This window comes from Pelodiscus sinensis, chromosome 23 (genome assembly GCF_052426305.1).
Source record: "Pelodiscus sinensis isolate ZL-2025 chromosome 23, ASM5242630v1, whole genome shotgun sequence".
Taxonomy (NCBI): domain Eukaryota; kingdom Metazoa; phylum Chordata; order Testudines; family Trionychidae; genus Pelodiscus; species Pelodiscus sinensis.
Window position 1 is genome coordinate 299625 of NC_143074.1, and position 17687 is coordinate 317311.

At 47.3% G+C, this 17687-nt stretch overlaps 1 protein-coding gene across 4 annotated transcripts in view; it reads right to left on the bottom strand.

Annotated features, from left to right (window-relative positions):
* TRAF2 (TNF receptor associated factor 2) overlaps nt 1-17687 on the bottom strand; it is an 85087-nt gene that overhangs the window by 22946 nt on the left and 44454 nt on the right. For 3 of the 4 annotated variants that reach the window (XM_006134756.5, XM_075905994.2, XM_089772910.1), the window contains exons 5-9: nt 14498-14659; nt 5239-5313; nt 3591-3665; nt 1644-1997; nt 1132-1309 (exon numbers count right to left, since the gene is read on the bottom strand). In XM_006134756.5, coding sequence (XP_006134818.2) covers nt 1132-1309; nt 1644-1997; nt 3591-3665; nt 5239-5313; nt 14498-14659 — 844 coding nt within the window. The remainder of the gene's footprint in view (nt 1-1131; nt 1310-1643; nt 1998-3590; nt 3666-5238; nt 5314-14497; nt 14660-17687) is intronic. The other variant, XM_075905998.2, reaches the window with a different exon arrangement.

Below are 17687 nucleotides of genomic sequence, written 5' to 3' on the forward strand. Positions count from 1 at the left end.
TTCCTGATATACTTGTAAAAACTAACAGTCTCTTTAAAGCAAGATGAGACTATTTACACACATACTGTGGCCTAGGAAATTCAATAAATTCTGAATGAATTTGACTGAACAAAAGGCGTGGTATGATAATCATACTTGGAAGCACCTCCCAGTAATACGTTTGCTGATAATACACAATCTATAGATTGTAACAGAAAAATTGCTAATAATAGTAAACCCTTGGATGAAACTTTTGTACGTTCTAGGAATGGCAACAAGGAAGTCCTAGAAGGATGTTGCTTCTCAGCTAGTACCTGTAAACAGGCTTGAGGGCCTGGAACAGAAAGGACAGAGTAAAGGAGCCCATGCTGGTGAGATGGGCAGGCTCACTGGGACCCCAGCATAGGTGAGGGGGGGCATCACAATGTGTTGTGATCTGAAGACTCTTTAGAAGATATGGAATGCTGCGTGGCTGAGGTGAACATGCTGACTTTACCTGAAGAGCGCGCACCTGACTGAGTTTCACTGGAGATCCGCATACAGGCAGTCCCCAAGTTATGCGGATCCGACTTATGTCGGATCCGCACTTACGAACGGGGCTCTCTCGCCCCGGAGCTCGCAGGCAGCGGGACCGCCCAGCTTCCTGTAGTCAGCCCCTGGTCAGTTTCACCAGCCGCGGCTGAATCTGGAGCCAGTTTTGACTTACATACAAATTCAATTTAAGAACAAACCTATAGTCCCTATCTCGTACGTAATCCGGGGACTGCCTGTATTTGTTGATCCCTGTGTAGTAACAGAATTTTGCCACTTTATACTCTAGATATCTAGATTCCTTCCCTTGCTTACCATCTCCTTGTAAAAAGGGCGATTATTGCAGAGCTATTTCTGGGGCTAGGAGGGCTACATTTCCTGTTATAGAAGGAAAAGGCGTCTTTATGCACGAAAACAGAAATCTCTTACAGCAATGCCTTTTCACTTATCTCACTATACAAAATTAGTCTTTACTGAATTCTTGGGGGATGAGGAAAAGAATTTGGAAGAAAATCTCTGAATAACCACCTCATGTCACGTGTCAATTTCAATATTAGTCTAATGACCGGGCACAGCTGGAGCATAGAAAGCCTTGCAGTATTTTGCTAATTTCTAGATAACCTGGAGAGAAGATGGCAGGACAACGGCCAGCTATTGCCTCCTGACGTTTTCTGGCAAACTCTGTAATCTTCCAGATGAAAACGCCATCATAGGTGGAAGCTTCCATGTCGTGGATCTTTTGCTCCATATCAGCCATGGCCAGATCTTTCAGTCCAATGCTCCTTTCCAGCTGCCGGACCTGATTGGTGGAATACATAACACATCTTGTTTAGAAATACAAGTTGCTCAAGGATAAGGATGGGGAGCAGACCCAGCTCAGGGATCAATACAAATACAGAAGGAATCTTTCAGCATCCAGAAAGCTGTAATGCTTCCTCTTCTGTACATGTCACAGGAGTACATGTCTAGAGAGCTCTTCCTCAGAACATCTCAAATATACTCCTAGTTTGGCTCACAGATCCCTGCCCACATGACAGCTGCACTAAAACTAAACACTTTAATTACAGAGATGAATGATTTGAAAGATTTTCAAAGCACAAAGAATGAGAAGCCCAAAGCCAGAGTTTACAGACCTTGTTACCGAGAATTTCAATTTTCTCCTGATCCAGCCGATGCTGCCGGTTATATGCCTCAGCTGTCAGAGACACCCTTTCCACTTCCCGATTCAGCACACACACAATATTCTCAAATGTGATTGTCTTCCTCTCCAGGGCCTCACACCTCCTTTGCAAGGACTCAGACAGCTCAGATTCGGAGCACAGTGAGCCGGCTGTTAAGAGCATGGAACTGTCCCGCATAGATGCAAGGGTTGGGCGGTGCTTGAAGTCTTCAGACTCAGTCTTAAGTTTGAGCACAAAGTCCAGCAACATATACAGATGCTCACCCACACATTTGCTCTCATGCTCCAGAAGCTTTTCATTTTCCACCTGCAGAAAAAGAAACCCTCATTCCCATTCGCAGCAAGTTAGCTTCCCACTATGGCACTGAGATCCACAGGGCAAATTCAACCCCTCTGGGTTATAAGTGATGAAAGCAAAGGGTAATGCAAAAAAAAAAAAAAGAGACAGTGTTACAAACTGTCAAACAGCAAGCAGATTTTGTTAAAGGAAAACTCTAACCTTAAACAATGACAGATGTTGAAAATTCACCCCATTGCAGCTATTACAAAAGTTGCCCCCTTTCTACAGTCCCTTCAGTCCAAGGATCCCTGAGAAGTGCTTTACAAATTACAGTGAAGGAAGCCTCTAGAAATTCTGCGGAGGGTATGTGTTATTTTTACCCTTCAGCTGCAAAGAGGGGAAGAAACTTGTCAAAGCAAGTCATAAGTAGAGCTGGGAAACGGCTTGTCTGATGACATTCTGTCCTGTGCTTTAACCATAAGCCCAGTCACCATACAGAATTGGGAGTCCTATATCTATAAAATCATATCTGTAATAACACCGTGCTCCCAGCTACTTAGGAATTACACCTGCCCTTTGGGATGCTCTGAATGGAGGTGTTTACTACGCCTCCTAATTTTCACTGTCTGAAGAATGCACATCAGAAAGACTGCCCCATTCCTCCTACATACATGCACCCAAGCATGGCTTACTCTTCAGGCATTACCAACCTCCTCTGGCACTTGCTAGCAGCAGTGGCCTATGACATGTTACTGCAGAGCTGAAACAACCACTCAGCTACAATACTGCAAAAAGCTGCCAAAAGCATTCCTCTGGGTTCCAGCTCCAATACCAATCCTGGTCCTGATCTAGGAAGTCTCCTTTACTGCTTTAAAGCATACTTTCAGCTCCGTAAGGCTGCTGGACCTCGATGTAGTGAACTGGCTGAAATTATTTTCAATTTTGTAGGGTCAACTGAAGGGTTGTGTGCAGACTGCTTGCAGGTTAGGGTCCATAATGAAAAATGTGTCCTATTCCCAGGGAGATAAGCCTCTTTGGGCACTGACTGATAGTCTGCACAGGCTGACTAGTAGTGTGATTTGGCATCCATCAGTAGCTGGCTGACTTTAAGCCTGGGGGGTTTGCTATTCATCATCCTGGAGAGCTTACTGAACAATGTCTCTTTCATTCCCCAAAACACCCAGATGCAGACACAGAAGTGACTGTTAACCTTCAAGCCTCCAAGCTCAGAAGCTTGGATATACCTCCCCACAAAACAGTCCATAAGGAAGACCCCTGAACCATTCTCTCTGGAAACATGAGAGTCTGCTTTCTCTGGATATTAGCATTCTGCTGCGTAGTATTTTTCTGCACTGAGGAAACAATCTCTTCAATTAATTTTCTTGATACATCCAGCTCTGGACAATGGACAGAAACAATCTCAGACATAAGTTGCATTCTCACTGCTTAGTTAGAACTTTAGCAGCACTCAAACTTCATCCCCCAATTCTTCCTATAGGGCAGCTAGTGTCAGTTCACTCCATCTAGATCGGGGGGGACGGAGGCAACACTCAGGTTAACCAAAAGCTAATAGTGCAGTGAAGACAAGCCCCTAAATAAATATGAAGAAACCAGCCTTACCATCTCTGTGCAGCCAACTATCTGAAATCTGCACAGCACTTTACACTTTCCACAAGTGTTCACGTGGTCCTGAAACTGCAGAAAAGGGAAAAACATGTCAAATATAAGCCTCATTCTTTCATCTTAAAGCAAAATGCAGGACAATGTAGCACTTTAAAGACTAACAAGATGGTTTATTAGATGATGAGCTTTCGTGGGCCAGACCCACTTCCTCAGATCAAATAGTGGAAGAAAGTAGTCACAACCATATATACCAAAGGATACAATTAAAAAAATGAACAAATATGAAAAGGACAAATCACATTGCAGAACAGAAGGGGGATGCGGGGGGGGGGGGGGGGGGGAGGAGGGGGAGGAAGGAAGGTAAGTGTCTGTGAATTGATGATATTAAAGGTAGGGAGAGTGGGATGTTTGTGAGTTAATGGTATTACAGGTGATAATTGGGGAAACTGTCTTGGTAATGGGTGAGATAGTTCAAATTCTTGTTAAGTCCTTGTTGGCAAGTGTCGAATTTTAACATGAATGACAGTTCAGAGGATTCCCTTTCAAGTGCAGATGTAAAAGGTCTTTGTAGCAGAATGCAGGTGGCTAAGTCATTTAGAGAGTGTCCTTTCTGGTTAAAGTGGCAAGAAACTGTTTTCTCTTTGTGATCTTGTCTGATATTTACTTATTCCCACAATCTAAGAACTAGGGGTCACCAAATGAAATTAATGGGCAGCAGGTTTAAAACAAACAAAAGGAAGTTTTTCTATACTCAGCACACAGTCTGAGGAACTCCTTGCCAAAGGATGCGGTGAAGGCTAGAATTTTAATAGGGCTCAAAAAAGAGCTAGATAGATTCATGGAGGTGAAGTCCATCAATGATTATTATCCAGGATGGGTAGGAACGGTGTCCCTAGCCTCTGTTTCTCAGGAAGTAGGAGACAGGGGAGGGATCATGTGAGGATTACCTGTTGTGATCCCTCCCTCTGGGGCATCTAGTATTGCCCACTGTTGGCAGAGAGGATTCTGGGATAGATGGACCTTTGGTCTGACCCAGTATGGCCATTCTTATGTATGTTCTAAACAAAAATGTTCAAATTAGGGATGTAATAGCGTAACTGATTAACCGATAAGTAAAAGCTTATAAGGGTAATGCTATCAGCTACACGCATTCCCACCACCACCACCAGCACAATTTTTAGCAGGCTGGCTAGCAGCCAGCTCAATTTTGGTTTGCGCCAGGTCCAGGCCCTACCCCCGCTGCAGATCTGCATTTAAAGCGTATTAGGAGCCAGGCAGGCAGGCAGCCCAGCTCAGTTCAGACTCATGCCAGGTTCTGGAGCTCAGACCTCGCCCCCTCCAAAGAGTTGTTGCTGCCACCCTGCGCTGCTGCCTCTGTATCAGATGCAGCAGTGTAGGGTGACAAGCAGCCAGTCAGTGAGGGGAGTTGATTTTTAAACTGGCTCCCCTTGCAGACCAGCTCCTGCCTGGCACCCCATGCTGCTGCCTCTGAGTGCGGAGTGGCACATGGCTCCTTGGAAGTGGGCCGGAGCACACTGGCTGCCTGCCTTACCGCCAGGGACTATATAGTCAAGTAACCGATACAAATTCATGAGGTTAATCGACTATTCAGTTAACCAATATTTAACATCCTTAGTTCAAATACCTTCTCTCTTGCAATCTTCTTCTTCCCACAGCCCTCACAAGTCAGTGGAAATTTAGGGCAGATTTCATCATGAGCCTGTAAAAGAATTGACGAGAGGCCATTTGTACACCTAAAACAGCTTTGATAAGGCCACTGTGAAGAATGCAACTCAATGGACCCACCACTTTATGACAAACACATTTTTATTGTCAAAGAGCCTGTCACACGTGACAGCATGTAAAACAAATCCTGGCCTAATTGTGTTGTTTCTGCATGTCAAATTGTGTTTCTACATTGCAGTTTCCAAGCTGTTAATAGTGTTTGGGTGCCTTTCCTTGATATAAGAGTATTAGTTTCAGCTCATATTAGTCGTGAGAAAAAATCAAATTACTTCTTCGATCGAATGACAATCAAAAAGAAACTACAATTGTAGCTTTGCCCAGAAAATGCATATTTAGGAGAATTATGTGAAAACCCCTCACCTTCTTGGTAAGAAGTTTGCACATACTGCCAGTTGTGACAGACAATGGTTGGCTGTATCAAAACTCCCAAACCACACTTGACAGCTACAGATCACGAGCTTTCCAGTGTTACCACCCTTGTCCAGATCAGTTCACCAAGCAAATGCTTCTCATCCAAGCAGACAATCATATTTTAAATATATCAATTTTTAAAAACAACACATAACATGCTTCCTCTGTAGTAAGAACACATTGTTTCTTTTAGGAAGGGACAGAAAATACATTAAAATGACCCTAAAAACCTGATTTTGACACCCCTCTACAGATAAAAGAAACCTGTAAAAATTAAAATGGGAACTCTAACACTTTCCTCTCCTTTTCATATCATTCCTGTAATGCTCTTCCTACATTAGTTCTGTGATATACAAGACTTGAGTAATTAGACATTTTGCTTACAATAAAATCTCCTGCTCAAAAGTGAAATCTAGAGAATGTGTTTTGCTACTTTTCATTATATGCCAGGTCATGTCATCATTTTGATATTCTACACACATGCACGTATATGATTGTCCACTTAGCACTAGAAATGCATTCATTTTAATGAACTTTGTTTTTTCCTGTTGTCTAAAGGTGTGTCTAGACTACCTGCCTCTGCTGACAGAGACATGTAAATTAGACATACCAACATAGTTAATGAAGCGGGGATTTAAATATCCCCCGCTTCATTAAAATAAAAATGGCCACCACGTTGTGCCAGCTCAGCTGATTGTGGGCACAATGGGGCATTCAAGACGCAGATCAGTCGACAGGGAAAGCCATTGTCGACCGATCCCTTATGCCTTGTGAAATGAGGTTTACAGGATCGGTCGATAACGGCTTTCCCTGTCGACCGATCTGTGTCTTGACTGCCCCGTTGTGCCGACAATCAGCTGAGCTGGCACAACGTGGCGGCCATTTTTATTTTAATGAAGTGGGGGATATTTAAATCCCCGCTTCTTTGACTATGTTGGTATGTCTAATTTACATGTCTCTGTTGGCAGAGGCATGTAGTTTAGACATAGTTCAAATTTTAGGGTACAAATTAGTTTACAAATACCTGTAACTTCCTTTTCCTAAAAGCAACAGTGAATCAAACTTAGTGATTGCTCCATTGTACTTGCCACTTAGGAAGGGATCTCTAAATTAGATTTTGTGGTCTTCTTTTGGCTTAATTGATTGCCAAGACACTAAGGAAAATGAACACCCTCGAAAGTGCCAATCTAGACTATTTCTGAATATTTGTTCAGGCCACAAATGATTGAGATTTACCCTACCAGTTAGTTATAACAGGACCATAAATTTCAGACTAGACATAGAATCACTGATTAAGACAGGAAGAGATGTCTGGAAGTCTTCTAGTCCAATCCCCAGCTCAAAGCAGGACTAAACCCAACTAAATTATCCTACCCAGGGCTTTGTCAAGACAGGCCTTAAAAATCTAAGGATGGAGTTTCCACCACCTTCCTAAATAATTCATTCCAGCGTTTCACCAGCTTCCTAGTGAAACAGGTTTTTCCTAATATCCAACCTAGACCTCCCCATTGCAACTTGAAACCATTGCTCCTTGTTCTGTCACCACTGACAACAGCCTGGTTCCATCCTCTTTGAACTGGTCTTCAGAGAGTTGAAGGCTGCTATCAAATCCTCTCTCATTCTTCTCTTTTTGGGTACGTCTAGACGACAGGCTTTTGTTGACAGAAGTTTTGTCAACAGATACTGTCGACAAAGCTTCTGTCGACAAAGAGTATCTAGACTAAATCCAGTTCTGTCGACAAAGCAAGCCACTTTGTCAACATAAAAGCATGGACGCAAAGGACAGTGTAGATGCAATAATGCCTTCTATCGACAGAACTCTGTTGACAAAAGGTGTTATTCCTCGTAAAATGAGGTTTACATACGTCAACAAAACTGTCGACATATGTCGACATAACTCAAAGGCAGCGTGGACGCAGGTATAGTTTTGTCAACAAAAGTCCACTTTTGTCGACAAAACCCTGTAGTCTAAACACACCCCTGCAGACTAAATATGCCCAGTTTCCTCAGCCTCTCCTCACAAGTCATATGCTCCAGCCCCCTACTCTTTTTTCTTGACCTCTGAAGGACACCCTTCAATTTCTCCACATCACTTGGATGGCCGGAGGAGCGGGGGAGAGAGAGTTGGATGCAGTATTCCAGATGTGGACTATGCCATTAGCCTTCTTGGCTACAAGGGCACACTGTTGACTCATTCTCATCTATTATAATCCCCAGGTCTTTTTCTACAGAACTGTTGCTTAGTCAATTGGTCCTTAGCCTGTAGCAGTGCTTAGGATTCTTCCACCCTAAGTGCACGTGTCCTGGTTGAACCCAATCAGATTTTTTTTTTGGGCCCAATCCTCCAATTTCCCTAGGTCACTCTGACCCTATCGTATTCTCCAACATATCTATCTTCTCCCGCCCCCAGTTTAGGTCTGGACTACAATACGAGTATAGGTCAAATTTAGCTATATCAGGTCGATTTTCTAAACAAATGTCCACACTACCAAGCCCATTCCATTAACTTTAAGGGCTGTTAAAATTGATTTTGGTACTCATGCTTGTCCTGAGGAGTAATAGTAAATTCGACCTTGCATGTTTGACTTCAGAGAACTGTAGATGCAGAGCTGTGAAGGTCAATGCTCTTGGACTGGGGGAAGTGTCCTACAGTGCCCTAATGTGAGTGCTCTAGCCAGTACTTTCACCACTGCTGCTCTCCAAGTGCACAGGAAAAGTTCTGGGAAAGTTTAAATTAAATTTCCTATTTGCCCAGCATAGTGAGCAGAGCAGGCAGCACATCTCACCATGAATGCCCAGGATCACGAACGAGCTCCCACATGGACCATCCAGGAGATGCTGGACCTGACTGCTGTGTGGGGAGAGCAATCTATTCAGACTAAACTACACAGCAACAAAGGAAAGGCTGATATCTATGCCAAGATCACACAGAGAACGGTGGAAAAAGGACAAAGGAGGCAAATGGACAGCCTGGATCAACACTGCAACATGCCATTTCTATGAGCAGCTGCATGGGATTCTAGGGTAGGACCCAACCAGTGGATATCTCCCAAAAGACTCTTCTGGCAGCCAAAGGCAACAGTGGGGTGGACATTGTGGATGAGGAAGAGGAGGAGGAGGAAAATGGTCAGCAGGTGAACAGAGTATTCAATCTCACCAACAGCCACAATCTTTTTTTAAACTTTAGAGACAATCCTCTCCTCTCAGGACATATTGCTGCTGAGCCCTGATGGTGAGCAAAGCACTTCCAGTGAGTTCACATGTTTAATCATGCTATAATAAGGCAACTGGGTATGATCTTTGGTGTCTACTCTGCCTACCAGGGATGTGAACGGCTAACTGGTTAATCTCGTCCTTAGCAAGTGAGGCTTATTGGTTCCAGTTAACTGTTGGGAGCTGGAGCAGCTCCCAACCCACTGCAGGCAGGGGCCTGCTCTGCCTTGTGGGGCCAGCTGCTGGCAGGGGCACTCCAACCCAACCAGAGCAGTCCCTGTCCTCAACTGTGGGGGCCACACCAGCTTGGCAGGGAAGCTCTGTAACTGAGAATACTGAGGCAACACCTCTATTTTCTCATCCCCATGGTTTGCTGACTGCGTGAGCCTCTCACCTGCTGCCTTGCCTGGCCCCCTCTCCTCAGCAGACTCCTGGGGGAAGAGAAAGTTGCACTCTCCCTGCAAACATGAGGTGCTGACCACAGGATGATCACTTGAGTCCCTGCCCTGCCACCACACCCGGCCCTCCTCCATCCCTGGCATAGCCTCCTGTGACCATCACACCTCCCCCCCTCCCGCCCTTTGCAAATGTGTGCCTGCCTGTGGGAGCTGCTATTTGCAGCCACTATATATCAAATACATTTTCAAAGAGGAAGTAAAAGAGCGAGGCCCAATCTTCCTTACCATGCCTGCCACCAAATTGAGTCCACCTGCTCCCTTAAGATCTATGTTCCGTATCTGCTGCCTAGTGGGTGTTTAAAAACATAACTTTGTTCACAGCATATACCTATAGTGTTGGACAGGCATTATTTCATGCTAAGAGATTAACTTTTGTGTTCTACAATGTATTTCCTCTAAAGTCTTCTCTTCACATTTTTCATTAGAGAGTATGTGCAACAGTGAGTGTGTTGCCCACTCCCCTGGCTCCTTCAGCTGTCCCACTAGTACAGATCCAAAGATTAAAATGTAATTGAGATGAGCAATTGCAATCTGCCCTCATAGACAGGGCGCAATTCAATGCATGGAGGAGACCGATACTGCAAGAGATGCAAATGGAGCTCCTTTTCTGTCTCTGCCTTCCTGTGTTCCCTAAATAAAAATGCATAATTTCTCAACAATAATATATTTATTGCTTGTGTTATAGGGGGACAGGGGTTTGCAGGCCAGCACACTTAATGCAGGGGGCACCTCATTAAGAGCAACAGATCTAAGAGTTGAGGTCTAACCTAGTCAAACTGCAAAAGCCTCTCTTTAAAACATCCAAAAGCACATTCTATCACGATTCTGACTTGTTCAGCCTGCAGTTGAACGGCTCCTTACTGCGGTCCAGAGGCTGACTGTGTATGGCTTCATGAGCCACAGGAGCAATGGGTAGGCTGGGGCTCCAAGCATCACTATTGGCATGTCAACACCTCTGATAGTAATTTTCCAGTCTAGGAAAAAAATTTCATCTTGAACCTTTCTGAAGAGACCAGAGTTCCTAAAGATGCACGCATTATGCACCTTTCCCAGTCATCCCATGCTGATGTCAGTGAGGTGGCCCTTGTGATCCACCAGCACCTGCAACACCATCAAGAAGTACTCCTTGAAGTTTATGTATTCTTTGGCTAGTGGTCAGGTGCCAAGATAAGAATGTGTGTTCCATCTGTCACCCCACCACACTTAGGGAACCCCATTGTCATTCACTATGTCCTGCACTATCCTTTGTATCAGAAAGGTATTGATTGCTGTGACGGGGCATCCTTGCCCCGCACGACGGCTCCCGCCGAGCAGGCATTGCTCGGCGCTAAGGGGGGGTAGCTCGGCAGTGTACGGCGTGCTCCAGTGCCGCGCTGTGGCTTGCCGAGCCGGCCGACGCACGGGCAGCAGGCTGAGAGTGCCGGGGCGAGAGCGAGGACGGCGCAGAGGCATCTTCCACCCCACCCCGGGCGTCCAGCGCGTTGGAGAACTGGCGGGGAGACGTCGCTTCCCCGTTTGATGACATGCGGAGACGGCGGGACGTTTAAAAACGCCGCCGCCATAACTGGAGGAGAAAGGAGAGGGTAGGAGGGTGGAGGCTCAAAGAAGCCACTGGGGAGAAGTTCCCCAAGAACGGCCAGGAGCTAGGGAGGCCAGTGAGAGACCGGATATTCCGGCACGCTAATTCCTTTGTTTGAGGTGAGCCCGTCGGCAGCCTGTCCGCCAAAGGAAAGGTGAGCCTTCCAGCGGCAGGACGCCGGGGGCGGGGAAAGGAAGCAGCCCAGGGCAGAACCCCCTTGGGTTGGTGGGTTGACGAGTTGCGGCAGGATGCCCCGTCAGCCGGGACGGATCCAGATCGATCCGTGTCCTTAGGGCCTGGGCTGGGGCCCGTGAGTGAGGGTGGGCCCGGACCCCTGCCGCCTTGGTGGAGGAGTCCATTTTACCGTGCCACAGCAAGAACTTGCACCGAGGCAGGAAGATCGTCCGAGCGGCCGTCAGTAAAGGGAGGGGGGGAATTAGAGGGACCCGTCAGACGAGGCGGGTACAGATGGTGGAGAATGTGGGTACTTGAGAGGGGTCCCTACCTTTGGTTGGAAAGGGGGAGTATTCACAAGGGGAGTGAGGTATATCTGTCTTGTCCGCCAGAAAACGAAAGCGGAGGCGAGCCGGGTGCAGCGGCGTCTCCAAGAAAGGAGCAGAGAGATGGATCCAGCCCAGTTCCTCAAGTGGATAAAGGAATCTCAGAGACAGAGTCAGCAACAACAGACCCTGTTGATCCAACAACTATCCGCCCAGCACCGAGAGCAGCAGCGGCAGCTGATAAAGGATTTGGTCGAACAATTTAAAGCGCAAGTCCAGATGGCGGCATCGCTAGGGACGGGAGCGACAACCCAAGGGGAGGACGGAGAAGAGGATGGTGCAGGTGTGTCCTGCCCGATCATCCGATTGACTAAAATGGGAGCCACCGATGATCCCGGGGTGTATTTGACGACATATGAACGGGTCGCCACCGCAGCCAGGTGGCCGGAGGCCCATTGGGCCACAATGCTGGCCCCCTACCTAACCGGACCGGCGCAATTGGCGTACGCTGCCTGAGCGACCGGGACGCATTACATTATTACAAGCTGAAGGAGGCTCTCTCAGACCAGATGGGCATTACGCTTGAGACATACTGGCAGAAGTTTAGAGGAGAGCATTATAGCTCAGGTACCCGACCACGGGTCACAGCCCAGCGGTTGAAGGAGGCTGCATGGAGGTGGTTAGACCCCGAGCAACGTACCAGGCCACAGGTGGCAGAGTTAGTGGTGCTGGAACAGTTCATAAACATCTTGCCCAGCAGCGGCCAGCGCTGGGTACGCCGGCATCACCCCTCTACGCTGAGTGAGGCGGTGGAACTCATGAACGATTACGAAGCTGTGGAGGGGTTGGAGAGCATGAACCGGACTGGAAGACCGCCCCCACCCAGGAGGGGCGAATCGGGGAGAAGCCCCCGTGCTAAGGGAAGTCCAGAAAAGGGCGATAGATGGAGGGCGTTGGCGCCTGCCTGGTCCCTCCCGTCTAAGGAGGCACCGCAAGACACGGCTGGCTGCTTACCCAACGCCGGGCACAACCCTCTTAAGGCCAGGGCACCCAGGGGGCCCTGTTTTCGGTGTGGACAAGAAGGACACCTCATTAAGGACTGCCCCCTTCATGGATTGTTCTTACGCGAAGGCGTTATCCGGGGACGGGGCGCCAGCAGGGGAGGCGGAAGGTAAGATAATGCGGCCTATGGTGATCGGAGACAAGCAGGTGGTAGCTCTCCTTGACTCGGGCTGTAGCCAGACTATAGTACGGGTGGACTTGGTCCCCCCCGAGGGATACGCGGGGTGCCCCCGTGCAGGTGCAGTGTGTCCACAGAGATCTGCACCAATATGCCACCACCTGGGTCCAGATCAGGGATGGAGACCTGAATAGTTGGTGCTATGTGGTTATAGCGCCCCAGCTAGCGTATCCGGCCTTGCTGGGCCACGACTGAACGGGATTCCGCAGGGCCGTGGGCGATTGGCAAGCCAGGGGTCCCACCCGAGTAACAGTGGACCAGTTAGGAGCTTTAGGAGAACCTCCGAAGGGTGTAGCCACACCAACCCTCCGAACAGGAGACCCGGGCTTGGGGGAACGTCTCCCCCTGAAACTAGAGGACGGTGACTTTCTCCAGGAACAACGGGAAGACCCCACACTGCGGCACGCCTGGAGCACAGCTCGAGAGGGGGTCGTGGAGGAGGAGACATCAGTGGAAGGGTCCGCAGGCCCTCACTTTGAGGTACACTCAGACCGTTTATATAGGGTTGATGAGGGGAGGGAGGAGCAGACTCCTCGTACCACGGCGGTACCATCACTGCCTTATGGAAGTGGCCCATGCTAACCCCTGGTCAGGTCACTTGGGATATGAAAAAACAGTAAAGCGATTATTACAACGCTTTTATTGGCCAGGGGTGTACCGGGAGGTGCAAGACTTTTGTGGGTCATGTCCGGACTGTCAGAAGGCGGCGCTGTGCGGTATACCCAAAGCCCCCCTCGTCTCCCTCCCAATAATGGAAGTGCCGTTTGAAAGAATAGCAATGGACATAATAGGGCCCCTAGAAAAAAATCAAGAACTGGGTATCAATATATTTTGGTTGTATTGGACTATGCGAGGCGGTACCCCTCTGAAATACGAACGCCTCCACCCTAGCGACGGAACTCGTGAAGATGTTCGCCCACGTCGGGTTGCCCAAGGAGATACATACTCACCAACCAAGGTACAAACTTTACATCACGTTTAATGGGGGAATTGTGCCACCTGCTACAGATCAAAAGATTGCGGACCTCAGTATATCATCCACAGACCGACAGGCTGGTAGAACGGTTTAATCAGACGCTTAAGGGCATGATACGGAGGTTCACAGAACAAAACCCCGGGGACTGGGACGCCCTTTTGCCGGCGCTATTGTTCGCAGTACGGGAGGTACCCCAAGCCTCTACGAGGTTCTCGCCTTTCGAATTATTGTACGGGCGGCAGCCCCGGGGAATCCTTGACGTAATCAAGGAGAGCTGGGAGGCCCAAGAGACCAGGGTAAGGGGCTCGGTGCAGTACATACTGAAATTGCGACAAGCTATCCTGAAATAACTACCCTGTGTCTACACAAGCTGCACGTTATTTCAAAATATTTTTTGAAATAACTGGTGCGCTATTTCACCATCCCGGTAAACCTCACTGCACAAGAGGTAAGGGATTCCTTGAAATAGCACATTATGTTGAAATTTGGCACCGTGTAGATGCACCAAATTTCAAAATAAGTTATTTCAAAATAGTTTCAAAATAAGATAAGCAATTTGCATAGTGTAAATTCCGTATCTTATTTCAAGTTTAGGGTGCTGTGTAGATGCACCCATAGTATACACAAGGCCTTAATGTCACATCTTGCTTCTCTCAAGAGTTAATACAATGATCTATCACTAATAAGAGAGTACCCCCACTTGTTCACTTGCCTCAGTGTGGTTGTCTAGGTTGGTCTAGCTGTAAGGATATCTGAAGAGTGCTTATGCTGACTCTCGTACCTTAATATCAGGAAAGTAGAACATCGATTTGCAGTATTTGCAGTTGAGACTTCTCTCGGGGCATTCCCTCTCCGAATGGCGCTCCTTTTCATTCAGTTTGATCATTCCCTTACATGCTGGGCACTCAATCAGCATGAATGGGCAGTCCCCTTCATGGCAGCTCTGTGACAACAAGAGCAGCACATTTCAATACCACTGTATAAACACACACACACACACACACACAAAGGAGGCAGGTGTGTGTATGCGTGCGTGTGGAAGGACTATTATGTCAAATAAAGATGCTTTGAAACAAACAATTTAATTCTACTTTCACTAAGCCCTGGTCTACACTAGAGAGTTATTTCGAAATAAGTAGTTATTTCAAAATAACTCCCCTTATTTCGAAGTAACAAGTAGAGCGTCCACACTACCAAGCATGTTATTTTGAAACAACAGACTGGTTATTTTGAAATAGTGGTAGTATGATCACTCCACTGCTGCTATTTCAAAATAACTACTCCCCAGTCATTCAGAGTAATTATTCCCCAGTGTTTCCTGGAGGTCTAAGTTGAGGTAGCACATCCAAATTAAAGGAGCCTGGCTCACACTAATTTTAAGGCTTCTCTGTAGTGTGGATAAGCTATTTCGAAATAGTTATTTCAAAATAATTTCCTAAAGTAAACATGCCCTAAGTGTCTTATCAGAGTGTTATCCAGACTGGGGAAGGGAACTGCCACAGGCATATTGGACACAGCAGAGTAGTGGGGTTGCAGAAAGCTGCATAATTCCCAACACCACTGCAAATGTTCTCCCCCAGCTGCAGGTTGCTCCTTGAAAACCACAGGATGCTGCCTCTGGAGTGCCCAACTTTACCTGGACACAGGAACAGCTCACATACACAATGCTGCAAGCTCTGCCAGAAGCCCACTAACCACGCTTCTCTTCTCTGTTCCCATGGCTCTCAGCTTAACCATGAGATAACATGTGGCCCAGGCTCATGAAGCCTCCTCCCCATCCTAGAGACCATATGGCCTTCTGGAGCAGAAGCCATCATTGGAAGGAAAAAGAGAGAGAGAGAGCAATAAAAAGGGAGGAAAATGAACACAGAGAATGCAAGACATATTCTATACATTCATCCCATGGCAGAACTATGCTCCAGAATCTCAGTTTTCTTTTTAAAAATTGTGTTTCTAGTAAGGAGGTAAGTGATTAGTTGACTGTCTGATAAGCCACGGCCAACTCTTACTACATTTAAAAGGCAGAGGTGCAGCAGGGATAGCAAATGCCCCCCCTCACTGACTAATTGAGTAGTTGATGCAAATTTCATCGACTACTCGATTAGCTGATTAATCAAAATTTAACATCCCTAGTTTCTAGTCTCTATAGTTCTGGAGAAAATTACTGATGAGATGCCCAGTAGTCTACAGACAAATCTCTGCCTTTGTGGGGAGGGATAGCTCAGCGGTTTGAGCACTGGCCAACTAAACCCACGGTTGTGGGCTCAATCCTTGAGGTGGCCATTTAGGGATCTAAGGCAAATCTGTCAGGGATGGTACTTGGTCCTGCTGTGAGGGCAGGGGACTGGACTCGACCTCTCAAGATCCCTTCGAATTCTGTGAGATGGTAGATCTCCATTTATTTATTTATTTATGAGAGTCTGAAGAAATAGTTCAGCGAGATAGCATCAGGCTCCAGGGACTCCAACATACTCTGATTCTGGAATAGGGATGTTAGCGTGTAGTTGTTTACAGAATTAATCAATAAGCCTGGGCTTATTGGTTAATCCTAATGACTACATGCAACTCCCCTTGTTGTCTCTGTACCAGAGGGCAGCAATGGGGCGGTGAAGGGGAGGCAGGAGCCACAGCCCATGGGGAGCCGGCCCTTAAGCCAGCTCCCTGTGCATGCCAGCTCCCGTGGAACCTCCTGCCCTCCCTCTGCTGCCTCCCACAGAAGCAGCAGCAGGAAGGGGCCGGCAGGAATCAGTCCTTGGGGGTGCCGGCTTAAAAGCCAGCTACCCACAAGCACCAGCTCCCATGGAGCTGCCTCCTCCTCCCCCAACCCCGCTGCTGCCTTTGATAGAGGAGAAGCAGTGCTGCGGAATAAGGGGGATAGGTGGGAGCCAATGCATGCAGGAAGCTGGCTTTCAACCAGCTCCCTGTGCGTACAAACTCCTGTGGAGCCACTTGCCTCCTTATCCTTGTTAAGATATTTTGGCCTTGGAAAGGGTTCACAAAAGGGCAACTAAAATGATTAGGGGTTTGGAACAGGTCCCATATGAGGAGAGGTTAAAGCGACTGGGGCTTTTCAGTTTAGAAAAGAGGAGACTGAGGGGGGATATGATAGAGGTATATAAAATTATGAGTGGTGTGGAGAGGGCAGATAAAGAAAAGTTATTCATTAGTTCCCTAAATAGAAGAACTAGAGGACACCAAATGAAATTACTGGGTAGCAGGTTTAAAACTAATAAAAGCAATTTTTAATTGTATCCTTTGGTATATATGGTTGTGACAATTTTCTTCCACTATTTGATCTGAGGAAGTGGGTCTGGCCCACGAAAGCTCATTACCTAATAAACCATCTTGTTAGTCTTTAAAGTGCTACATAGTCCTGTATTTTGTAATAAAAGAAAGTTCTTCTTCACACAGCGTGTAGTCAACCTGTGGAACTCCTTGCCAGAGGAGGCTGTGAAGGCTAGGACTATAATAGAGTTTAAAGAGAAGCTAGATAATTTCATGGAGGTTAGGTCCATAAAAGGCTATTAGCCAGGGGATAAAATGGTGTCCTTGGCCTCTGTTTGTCAGAGGCTGGAGAGGGATGGCAGGAGACAAATCACTTGATCATTGTCTTCGGTCCACCCTCTCTGGGGCACCTGGTGCTGGCCACTGTCGGCAGACAGGATACTGGGCTAATGGACCTTTGGTCTGACCCCGTATGGCCGTTCTTATGTACCCCCCAATGCTGCTGCCTCTATCAGAGGTAGCAGCATGAAAGGAGTGGGGCAGGCGGCTTCACAGGATCCAAATGCACAAAAATTTCTGAAGTGGCCCTCGCTCCCACCTGCCCCTCCCTGCTGCTGCACCAGAAGAGGTAGGGCCAAGATACTTCCCTGCTTCCCCACCAGCAGACCATGATTGGTCTGGGGGTGGGGGAGCACCTTTGCCCCTTCCCAGAGGTTCCCCCTAGGTGCCCATGCCCCTGGCGGTGG